Source organism: Amblyomma maculatum, chromosome 2 (genome assembly GCF_055883805.1).
Source record: "Amblyomma maculatum isolate TAMU_Amacu chromosome 2, ASM5588380v1, whole genome shotgun sequence".
Taxonomy (NCBI): Eukaryota; Metazoa; Arthropoda; class Arachnida; order Ixodida; family Ixodidae; genus Amblyomma; species Amblyomma maculatum.
In genome coordinates this window covers 190,534,311-190,546,501 of record NC_139345.1, presented here as the reverse complement: position 1 = coordinate 190,546,501, position 12,191 = coordinate 190,534,311, and the positions used below count along the sequence as shown (strand labels likewise).

The 12,191-nt window shown below is 45.4% G+C and overlaps 2 protein-coding genes across 2 annotated transcripts in view; one reads left to right on the top strand and one right to left on the bottom strand.

Moving 5' to 3' along the window:
- The window catches only part of LOC146200763 (glutathione S-transferase 1-1-like), a 36,083-nt gene extending 29,785 nt beyond the window's left edge, over positions 1 to 6,298 (bottom strand). The window contains exons 1-2 of the mRNA XM_084592976.1: positions 6,158 to 6,298; positions 852 to 910 (exon numbers count right to left, since the gene is read on the bottom strand). Coding sequence (XP_084449102.1) covers positions 852 to 910; positions 6,158 to 6,298 — 200 coding nt within the window. The remainder of the gene's footprint in view (positions 1 to 851; positions 911 to 6,157) is intronic.
- Positions 6,299 to 7,626: 1,328 nt separating this feature from the next.
- LOC146200762 (uncharacterized) lies at positions 7,627 to 8,639 on the top strand. The gene has a single exon (XM_084592975.1). It carries the CDS (start codon positions 7,806 to 7,808, stop codon positions 8,637 to 8,639), a length of 834 nt encoding a protein of 277 aa, XP_084449101.1. The 5' UTR covers positions 7,627 to 7,805.
- The last annotated feature ends 3,552 nt before the right edge of the window (positions 8,640 to 12,191 follow it).

The following is a 12,191-nucleotide window of genomic DNA, read 5'->3' as shown; positions in this document are numbered from 1 at the left end:
TTAAAAGCGGAACAGAGTAAGGTTAGGTTTGTTTCGCATGCCTCCAATGCCGCCGTTTCAATGTTTTTAACTAGTGCTCTGCGTGAAAAATGGATCCGTACAATTTGAGGCGATAGTCGAGTTCATGATGAGCGGCGAATGACGCAACCTTGAGAAATGAAAGAGGCTATCAGTAGTGGTAATAATGGAAAAGCATTAAATATAATCTCAATTCGCACAGGCAACTTCGTAGGCATTCAAGTCTACAAACACAGCGCCCTAATGTTATCTCTTGGTTGAACATTTACGGAGTTTTATTCCGTAATAGACTTGGTGCGAAGAAATACTAAGGAGAGCGACGTGTCCGCCAGGACCGACACCAAGATTTGAGTATGTAAAAGCGTTACTGAAAGCTAGCAACAACTACCACGCTTAATTAAATAATTCAAATGAAAACTTCAGGCTCGATCCATGAACACATTTCACAAAATGAAATTCACGTGGAAAACACAACATCTTATCTTTGAGCCCGAATACATTTATAAAATGCCCGTCGGTAACATTCCGACGGGAATTCGAAGAAGACATCAGACCCACCACATGCCCGAAGTGTTCCTCACCATCTTCAGAAGTGGATGTTCTCCACCTGCTGTGGACTTGTGCAGGGACAAGAGCATCAAGGATAAAGATACTGCCGAAAGAGGCAGGATACCGCAACAAGGGAAGAGAACTTCTCCAAATGGCTCACTGACAACAATAAGAGCAGAAGCCCTCTCCGGTTCCTGACGGGCAATAATTTACACGGGTTTTTATATTATGCCTTATGGCAAGCTTGCGTAATAAAAAAATAATAATAATAATTCTACCATCACCTTTCGTAAAGGATGAAGCCATCGTCGTCAATGGTCGGCGCCTTATGGTAAGGGTTGAGCTGTGGAGAAATTAGTATGCTGTATTTAGTGACCCCAGCTTATTCCGAGCTGTTTAAGACAATAATAAACTTCTAGTAGTCAATTCATCCGCAGTTTCGTCACATTTATTTCAAATATCTCTGCCGATAAAACAAATACGGACAGAACTGTTTATGAGACGGCTAAAAAAGACTAAGGCAACCCGGCAAAACGTTTTATACTGTCACTTGGTCCTAGGGATGACATAACTGCAGTCTTCTAATAAAAGTCGAATAGATTGAAAATGACATAACTTATTTCCTTTTTTGCTATTGCACATTCTCTCAAGTACAACTCCACCCTTACAAAAATGGATATTGAATTTCTGTTACCCACGTAATGTGTTTTTGACGAGTCATCAACCACTCAAAGGAGATTCAAGATTAGATGTGTTTTAACATCATATCCGCAGCAGACTTTCCTTTGAGATCACACATGAAGTTTTGTGCTTGGAAAACGCAACAGTATTTTTGGGTAGGATCTAATGTGGAAATACATTGACTTTATCAAATGAGGAAATGTATACATCACTAAGTGAATATATATTATTTCTTTGTAAACTGCACACTTTCAGAGCCCTATGTTTTCATTTCTGATTAGCATATGTAGGATGTTGCCTAAGAAACAATTTTTATCTGTTTTAACATGAGATCCGCAACAGACTTTCATTTGAGATTACGCAAGAAGTTTTGTACTTGGAAAACAAAACAGTATTTTTGTATAGGAGCTAATGTGGAAATACATTGACTTTCTCAAATGAGGAAAATTATACATCACTAAGCGAATGTATATTCTTTACTATGTTTTCATTTCTGTTTAGCATGCACTGTAAAAACAAAAACAACTTTTTGGACATTTGTTTCATTCAAAACAAGCTTACACCCTGAGTCTTGGGTGTTTGTGCCATTGCAAATCACTTCTTGCGAAGCGAAGGGGTGCTATGTTTGGACAGTATGCTTTAGGGTGTTACGGGCAAGGATATTGTTGTGTACGCGAACCGACGCAATGCCACACCGCCTCCAAGCAAACGGACCCACGGCCGCTCCATTTCCAATGCCTCCTTGCACCTGCGAGCAGGCCGCTTCGGAAAGACCAGCAGGGGTACCCTGCCTGCGCCGACGACGACGCGCGAACGTAACCAGAGCCGTGCGTTGCCTCGGAACTGGACCGTCCTGGGAGCATGTGCGCGACCAGAGCACAAGAAGCAATGCCTTCTTTATAATGCATGATATTTTGCGTGTTTCTTAAGCTTTAGAGCTCCTTCTTGCTCTGCGTATAGATTAGCCGAGCCCTCAGTCATCGCAACGCTTCCCGAAATGTTTAGATACAAATAAGATTTAGTTACCAGTAAAATAGTGTTGGCGCTGCTGCGCTTGCCGGTATTGAAGCTTGCTCGCACTTTTTTTCCTTAAAGGTTCGTGCTACAGCTCCGTGTTCAGCGAAAATTACGCCCAAGGTAGCAACCACCGAAGAGCCAGCGCTGATAAATTTGCCAGCGATGCCAAACTCAACATGTTAAAATGACTGCAGTGGACAAAATAGTGCGCATAGGTATCTAGAACATTAGATGAAAGTTCTAATGGTCAAGAAGTTGTAATTGTTAGAGCAGCCGCAATGGCCTGTACACTTCGAAACATGCTTCGAAACATTGTCCCAATCTTATGAATGCAGTCCAGACATAAGAAGCAAATACGTTACAGACATTACCAGTTCCCCGAGTGGCCGAGTGGTTAGAGTAGAAAGCTACGGAGTAAGAGGTACCGAGTTCGAATCGCGCCAGAGGTGCAGTTTTTTTTTCGCTTAGTTTTAATTTTTTTTTTATTTTTTAGCTTTTTTTAATGTAGTTGAGGTGCTTCGCTACGTTTTAGCTTTTACTTTTTATCCAAAAGTGCTCATTCGTCAACACTCATGAATAACACACAAGAAATGCACACATTAGGTACCAACCAGAAACACGGTGGCCAACTTTCTTGTGAAACTCATCAAAAACGCATCAAGAAAATGTATATAAATGTTAATGTGCATGATGAGGAATGTAATTACCATTTAATCAGAAACTCATTAAGCTTTTTTGTAAGGGCATGACAACCCCACCAGGGTGGCGAAGTGGTTAGGGCGTTCGACTAGTGTGCCCTAGGGCGCGGGATCGAATCCCGGCCTAGGCGGCCGCTTTTCTGTGGGAACAAAAAGCTAACCGCGCCTGTGCTGTTCGATGTCAATGTACATTAAAAAAACCCAGGTGGTCTAAATTTCCGGAGCCCTCCACTACGGCGTCTCTTATAGCCTGAGTCACTTTGGGACGTTAAGCCCCTCAAACCAAACCAAACCAAATAACCACATGACAGAATTTTAGCCGCGAAAACAAAAATGACTTGCAAACACATAGATCGCTACGATGATGATGCTGTAATGAAAAAAGGCGACAGTCGCTAGGCATCACATACTCAAGAGCTCTAAAGAAAAGGTTTGCCGCGTGAAAGCTAGAATGGCGAGTTGGCACATGACTTAAACGAAACCCGCGTGCTACGAACTGTCTGTAGAGTAGAAGACGCATACACACATGGAAGATTTTATTGCATCTCCTTACTCTTCAGGAAGACAAAAGTTATAGAAAAATGAGAAAACAGTAAAAAAAGGAACAAAACGAAAAGAAAAGCAAAATCTGGGACAAAAAGAAAACGAAAACACTTTTATCTTGTCATATGCCAAGGTGCGACATGCGTGCGCACCCCATTGATGGCGCTGACGACGAAAACTTCGGAATATTTAAGCTCATTATGGCAAGATGTGAGAAACAGAACTTTTCCTCGCTTTCTCTTCCTTCTTGGTATTTGTTTCCTGCTTTCTTCGGTTTCCCTTTGGTTTATTTTTTTTTCTGATTCAACAAGAATTTAGTAGTTAGCGTTGCTTGTGTGTGTGTGTGTGCTTACGTGCTTGCGGGCGTGTGTGTGTGTGTGTGTGCCTGAGTGCGGGTGTGCGTGTGCGTGTGTGAGATAGAGAGAGAGAAAGAGGGAGAGAGGCTGACACAGCCCTGGAAACTAGTCAGGATTTCTATATTGAAGGCCAGTCGCAACAGTATAACAGGTCCAGCACGACCCCCACAGAATATCTGCTCAGGCGACAGATTCTTTGCGTTAGCACCACGTAGGTATGTTGTTAAATGAATGAATAGAAACCACGTTATTTAGGAGAAAAACATCCTGGTCACCCTTACCTGTGAAGAAGTCCACGGAGTTACGGAGTTCGCTATTAAAATAAAGGCTCCAAACATTATTTTCCGGCAGGGGTAACAAAATGCAGATATGTAAACAAAGCTTTTCTTCAGAGTACGGAGCTCTGCCGTACTCATAAATGACAAACAGTTTTCTTTGTGGAAAAGTAAGATATATGACATAAGTTCACAACAAGCACCTAATGAGTGCAATAAAACATGCGCTCTGAAATTCATTCCTGTCCTTATAGAAACGACTGCGCGCGCCCCTAAGTGTTAAATCAATATCAAGAAGCATGAGAAGAATTTTACCACAATTGTTTGCTCAAAGCATTATCGCTGCAACTGCGGTTAGCAAGGTGCCGAGGCTTGAGGCAGGAAAGAGAAGGCTAGCTGACCAGTGAACCTTTTACCTACAAATATTTTTATTCGTCACGAAAAATACTCATGTTAATACCAGTCATGTCAGCAGACGTTCTCCATTCCTGTATTGACCACACAAAAGTGTGGGATCACGGCTGTGTTGCTTTACGCTGCCGTCCGTTGCAAACGGTTTAAATCCCCCACGCCACTGGAAAGAACGGAGACGCTGACTGTAACTTCTACAACAGACTGTACACACATTGCACGCATAGCTACGTCGCAAAGCACACTTGGTTGCCGCGTGATTCCGTTCTTTAAACGGTGAGGTCCTCTGAGCAGCGTCACCCGGCGAGCGACAGATAGCGGACATAATGTAAAAATGAATTAGAGCACATTTTTAAAGCATGTCATTCTAGTTGGATTGACAATAATTACCTGAGCACTGAGCAAATAAAACATCTGTTCGAGTCCCGTTATGCACCTTTATTTATAATTTTTTTTAGCGCAACGTTAAAATAAGCTACGAAGATCTTTCCTGGTTGGGTGTTCCCATGTTGCATTATGTGATGTTTTTAATTCTTAATAACCGCAAAAACCAGCCATGAACACAGTCACTAGGTGACGGCAGGACAACGGTAACACTATTAAATTATCTTCACCGTAATCATTCTTTGCCTTCAGTGAGTGTATATTGCCTTTAGGTTGCGTACAGAGACACCTCTCGGTAACAACGCCTTTTAACCCGCTGAGAGGCAACCAGTGAGGAGAAAGAAGTTGCGGGACCCTAACATTGAGAAAACGGAATTACGCCTGGTTGTCGGCCTGGAACAAAACCTTATGTTTGCTTGGTTATTTATTCTTGCGGGGCTACGTCTGCATAATTAGGTTTGGATTGAGGGATTTAGTTTCAAAGCGACGCAGGCTATGCTACAGATGCCGCAGTGAACGGCTGCTGAAATTTCGATCACCTGGGGTTCTTTAACGTGCAGTAACATCGTGCAGGACACTGGCGAGTTCCTTTTCGCCTCCATAGAACCGCGGCCGCTGCAGCCGGGACTCGATCCTGCACAGTCTTCACAAATTAAATCGGTTTGCGGCCGCAATGTCTGGACGTTTTGAAGAAACTCACGTCGTATAAATGAAGGGTGGCCATTCATGTCTTCTATGATTCGCAAGGCGTCGATCATCTATCTTCCAGCCCGCGAGGAACCTCTGTCTATTATTCGAGTGCTCATCAAACCGATGCAATCTAGCCACAAGCCACGGGCATACCTTGATTGGCCTTTGCCAAGACATTAAGAAAATTCGCTATCTTCCCCTTGCCCAGCCACAAAAAAGTTCTCAAATTTTCCGCCTTAACAATCGGCCAGAACATTAAATCGGCTGCAACAAACTCCACGTCTTGTGCTTTGTATACTGAAAAAGAGGCGGCTGTTTGTATATTGCGACAGCTATTAACTTGACCTGAATGACGGTCAAGTTAATAGCTACAAAACGCCTCTACTACTGGCACTAACAACATAGAAGAGAAAATGATATCTGTGCATTCGTTAGGACCGTCTTACTAATGTTCTCTTAAATTATGCGATGCGTAGAAAACGTATTTTTGAAGCTCCTAATCACCGACGCATTCCTTTGGGTAATCGTGTCTCACCTTCAGGTACTCTGGTGCCAGGTGGTCCCAGTAGTACATGTTCAAGTTGCGCAGCTCCAGGTCGACACCCACATGCCTGGCAACCATGCGCACGAATCCGCATGGCGGGCTGCCAGTATGGTTGTACAACGCCACCGGCATAGCGCCGCCGTCAACGAGCAGTAGTCCGATAGAATAACAGGCAGGGGATCTGAATCCACTGAATCCGCCTCTGCACAGCTGTGAACGCGTAACACTTATTTTCACTTCGGGTTGAAATTGATCAAACTCTCGTCATGTAGATAGATCCTTTTTAGTTGCTTCAAGACCCAATTCTAGCTCCTGCGCCAAGACTGCTCGTCCCGACTACTGCGGTTTCCAAACACACAAGTACAGGTTTTCCCTCTGACTTTAATCCTAGCGCCAGCGGAAATAATCTGAGCACCGACTGATATAATCTAAGCGCCATGTAATTTAATTCGAATGCCAAGCATTTCATTATAGCACCAGCACATTTAATCCAAGCGCCAACTCGAATAATGTCCGCGCCAACCAATTTAATCCGAGTGCCAACGCAATTAATACAAGCGCCAGCGAATTTAATCCGGGTGCCAAGCAATTTAATCCACATGTGGAAAATGAATGTGGTGGAGGGCTCCAAAGCATGAAACATGAATTCCAGAAATAAATAGAAATTGAGATCACATTCCAGACCATGCGACGAGTAAGCGAAGCGTTAGCTTATGGGATGACTTTCGTCAATAATATGACAAACCCACAATATCGGCACTGAAATACTGAAGGGTCCCAGAGCTGTGGCTTACTGGCTCTATATTCCAAGAGGACAATTTATCCCACAAATGTGCGCACTGCTGATTACAGAATATATACAGAATTAAAATGTCTTCGATGAAACACAATTATTTTATCACACAAATAAAAAATGTTTTAATCAACCGTATCTAATTTAGCTATATGTAATTTCATCAGCCAAACGTTACACAGCCAATGCCAAAAAGTTCCAAAGCAGAGGGCAAGTTTTCCGCCTCCGTTTGCTCGGTGCCGAATTGACGTCTGTTTTTGCGCTATGCTAGGAGGATGGATGAAAGCACAGACACGTGAATTCACTATTAGAAATAGGTGTACTTTATTTTGCAAGAAATAGAAATGTTTTCTCAAGAGCATAAAACAAAAACTGCTAGAAACGCAGAAGACAAGAGATTTCAAAGCAGGCGCCAATCTTAACGTTTCCGTTGTGTGTGCCGCGTTGTCGTCTGGATTTGCACGACGGAGTAGAGCCGGACGGTGGTGGTGCGTACTCGTATATTATAGGCAGGTGGTAGTCTGCGTGTTTTCATTAATTTTGCATGAACTTTAACGCGCATTATTTTCTTCCATGGAAGCTGATGAGCAGTGCCCTGACATCCTAGTCGGGCACCGAAAACGGGGACCGCCGTTCAAGCCTCCAGGTGCACCAAGAAGAAAGAACAGCGAAGTCTCCGAGCATGACAGGGCCAGAATTCTCGAAGTGTCGAGGCGTGGAGGAGATGTGAAAAAATTGGCAGACACGCTGGGCATCAATTTAAAGACGGCGAGATCCATTGCAGCGAGCGATAGAGAAGCGTTGAAGAAAGGCGGAACATCGAAGAAATTCGGAAATGAGGAAGTAATGGCTCTAAAGATTATTGTGGATAACAACCCTGCTTTCACGCTAAAGCAAATAAAGCAAGCAGTGGAAGAAGAATTGCCGGGAATCGCCATCAGCACAAGTAGCATTGATCGCCTACTGGATTCGCACGGTTACGCTATGAAGTTGATGACTCAGAGGCCGATTGACAGCAACAGGGACGACGTGAAACGCAGCCGCAAAACATACGCGCAATGGTTGCAGTGTGAAGGACCTCGCTTGTGCAGGTTTTACATCGATGAGACCAACTATAACATATGGTGTTCAAGGAGCTTCGGCCGCGCAGTGAAGGGACAGCCTGCGATGCAGACGACGACTGGCACCAAAGGAGCAAACCTTAACATTCTCGCCTGCATGTGCGCAAATGGTGTCATTCATTGGACGGCCGTAGACAATGTTCGCTGGGTCGTTTTCAATGAATTTTTGAGCGACATATCAGCCCGTGTCGAAAGTGAAGAACCTGGTTCTGAAGTGGTTTTTATTTTTGACAACGCTCCAGCTCACAGTTGTGCAGCACAGGCGGGCCTGGCCAGTCAGACGCACTTGATCAAGCGGCTGCCTCCTTACAGTCCATTTTTCAACCCTATAGAGGAAGTCTTTTCGAAGTTCAAGTCGGAAGTCAAAGCTTTCCTTAGCGAGCGGAGAGACCTGGTGCTAAATACTCCTCCCGGAATGACTAAAAAGGACCATCGGCGCAGTTTGTTGCTCGACGCTGCCCGACACTCTATGCAGCAAATACAAAGGGTAAAGTGTGCTGCTTTTGACCGCCATAACTTTTCTTTTATACGGGCAGCTTTGCATGAAGACGATATGTAAAACGTTCTGAGTTACACTTAGACCTGCCTAGTGTCTCCTAGAAAATAAAATTGTATTTCAGTCGGCTACTTCAGTGCTTGTACGTGCTTATAGTTTTTTGGCAACCTACGCTGCTAGGATTGCCGCCCAGGCAAATTAAGTACTGCTGCTAAGGTGACCATGCATAGTGAGAAGCCAGTAGCTATTCCTGGCCTTGGTTGTAAGCTCCGCTGTACATAGTTTCATTCACTCTACCGTCGCTGCCAGACTGAAAGTAGGGGCGCGCTCTCTCTTTCCATGGTAACGTTACTCTAAGTCTTCACGCCGAAACCAACTGTGCGTTACACTGATCCTTTTCTGCTAGTGGTGTTAAATCATGATTAGAAACCCAAATACATTTCTGCACCGGTTGCGATTTATAAAAACAGCCGGCTGTTGTGTGAAGACCGCACTTGCCATCAGCATGCTGATTCAGTGCATAAGGCAACCCATGATAAGCAGTGCTTAACCAAACAATTAGAAGATGAGAGGTATATTTATTCACTTGCCATGCGTCTAAGCTAAAAGCTGCAAGAGACGTGTCACAAACCGCATTTTTTTTTTTTCAGCTGCACATATGGTTCTTGGTTGTTGCAAAAATATAAGAACAAAGCGAAATAGTGCATGCAGATGTGACGCTTACTCGTCGCATGGTCTGGAATGTGATCTCAATTACTATTTATTTCTGGAATTCATGTTATGTGCTTTGGAGCCCTCCACCACATTCATTTTCCACATGTGGATTAAATTGGTTGGCACCCGGATTAAATTCGCTGGCGCTTGTATTAATTGCGTTGGCACTCGGATTAAATTGGTTGGCGCGGACATTATTCGAGTCGGCGCTTGGATTAAATATGCTGGCGCTATGATTAGATACTTGGCACTCGAATTATATTGCATGGCGCTTAGATTATATCAGTCGGCACTCAGATTATTTCCGCTGGCGCTAGGATTAAATTCAGAAGGAAAACCTGTAGTTGTTTTGAAAACAGCTGCCTGCAGAGAGAGACTCCATGTCGCAACTAGGGAGCGAGCGACCGGCATTCCGCGAAAGAAACGGCCGCTGGACATCCTCACCTGCTTCCTCTCCCTTTCCCTCAAGCCGACTAGATTGACTAGATTGCGAACTGCACCGTTCGCACAGCCCTCGTGACCAGCGCTGTCGCAGAGAGCAACGTTACTTTGGCCGAGAGTGCGTAACTACATACAGGCGAGGCGGAACCTGGGCGTTACACTTGGCGGCCCCAGCTGCACTCCGACCCCGTTTTTTCGCATCGGACAAAGAGAAATAAAGCGTCCTAGTTGTCGGCTTTCAGTGCAGTACCTGGAGGCTATATGCAAAGCAAAATGCATGCGTACGACATTCTCACTTCTGGAAGCAAACTTATCGTTCTCGTGAGGCACGAAAATGTTACATACGAACAGCGGTTTAATACGTACGCGTTGCTAACATTACGGAAATATTCGACCTAGAGGTGCCGTCGCTCCGATAGTAGGAATCGGCAGGCAGCGGCGCTCAAGCACGCGGCGTATGTCTGCTTCCGAGTTTATGCTGGGTTTGTTGGCGATGAAAACGTGCCTTATGCAATGCATTAGCGATTTACTGTTTAGAGTGTTCCAATATTGCAGAAAAAAAATCCGTAAATTTCGCCAATGCAGCAAAAAAAGATATATATATATATATATATATATATATATATATATATATATATATATATATATATATATATATATATATATATATATATTGTGTAAGAAGGCCACGTCGAGACGGCAAGGTCGAGACGCCAAGGCAACGGATGCCGTGTCTGGCGTTTTATTCCGATGGACAGAACCCAAGCGCGTGCCGGAGCCAGCGCCGCGGGACGATGACGATGGTATATACAAGAGGAAGAAGAAGATCATGGTATGTACAAATGAACGAAGATCCGTGAAGGGCTCACACAATCTGCCCGGGGGGTCGGAAGCGGCCAGCCTGGCCGCTCCTAATCAACCGATGTACCGCGGCGCACAAACGGCTTCAAGCGAGATACATGAACAATTTCAGCTCCACGGTGGCGTCGGTCGGCGGGGGGATCAACAGGTGTGACTTGGCAGTTTACTGGGGACGTTTGGTTGATGACCTTGTAGGGACCAACATAGCGGCGCTGAAATTTATCACTAAGGCGAGGGGTGCGCAGTGGTGTATAGAGCAGTACTTCGTCACCAGGACGAAAAGAGACCACGCGATGCTTCGAATCGTAGTGACTCTTGCGGTCTTGCTGGCACGCTTTTGTGTTGAGGCGGGCAAGATGACGGGATCGGGTCACACGGGATAAGAACTGGGCTGGTAATGATGAGGAGTAATCGGGCGTAGAGAAGAAGGAAGTGTCGAGGATTGTAGTGGGAGGACGGCCGAAAACTAGAAAAAAATGGGGAGTAACCGGTAGTCCGCTGTACTGCAGTATTATAGGCGAATGTGACGAATGGTAGAACAGTATCCCAATTTCGATGATCCGGTGTCATGTACATGGATATCATGTTCGATAGGGTGCGATGAAATCGCTCAGTCAGTCCGTTAGTCTGGGGATGGTAGCTTGAGGTTTTCTTATGGAGGGTGGATGAGGCCCGAAGAACTTCGGATACGACTGTCGATAAGAAGGCCGTCCCGCGGTCACTTAGAAGCACCCGAGGAGCGCCATGACGCAATACAATTGACCGCAAAAAGAAATTAGCTACTTCTTCAGCGGAACCAGTCGGTACAGGGGCCGTCTCAGCATAGCTTGTAAGGTGGTCGACAGCTGTTATAATCCAATGGTTACCCCCGTCGGAGAGAGGTAGGGGGCCATATAAGTCGATGCCGACTACGTCGAATAGCGTGGCGGGACATGGAAGAGGCTGTAGGAGGCCAGCGGGCGGAGAAGTCGGCCGCTTGCGACGTTGGCACAGATGGCAGGAAGCGACGTATTTAGCTATGGTAGAAGATAGGCCAGGCCAAAAGAATCGTCTTTTCACGCAGTCATATGTTTTGTTAAAACCAAGGTGACCGGCAGTGGCGTCATCGTGGAAAGCCGCCAGTATACGTGGGCGAAGCGCACGCGGCACGACTGGGAGCCAACGAGTTCCATCAGGGCAATATACGTAGCGGCGTAGTATGCCATCTTCGAGCTTGAAATTGCGAAGCTGTCGGCGAAGCCTAGCATTGGGCGGGTTCGAAGCGCCGATAAGCCGGTCGATGATGGGCCGGCAGTAGCAATCAGCTAATTGCTGCGAGCGGAGTGCGTGTTTGTGCTCAGAATCGTCAAAAGAAACTGCTGTGATATGCGTCGGGGGAAGAGATGGTCGGCTGTGGTCAGAGGTAGAAATGCTTTGCGAAGAAAAACAGCAGGCTGATTCCGTAAGTGGGCAGCGAGAAAGAGCGTCGGCGTCTTGGTGTTGGCGACCCGATTTATAAACGACGTCGAAACTGTATTCTTGCAGGCGTAGAGTCCAGCGGCCAAGTCGGCCTGTCAAATTTTTCAGTGAAGACAACCAGCAAAGAGCATGGTGATCGGT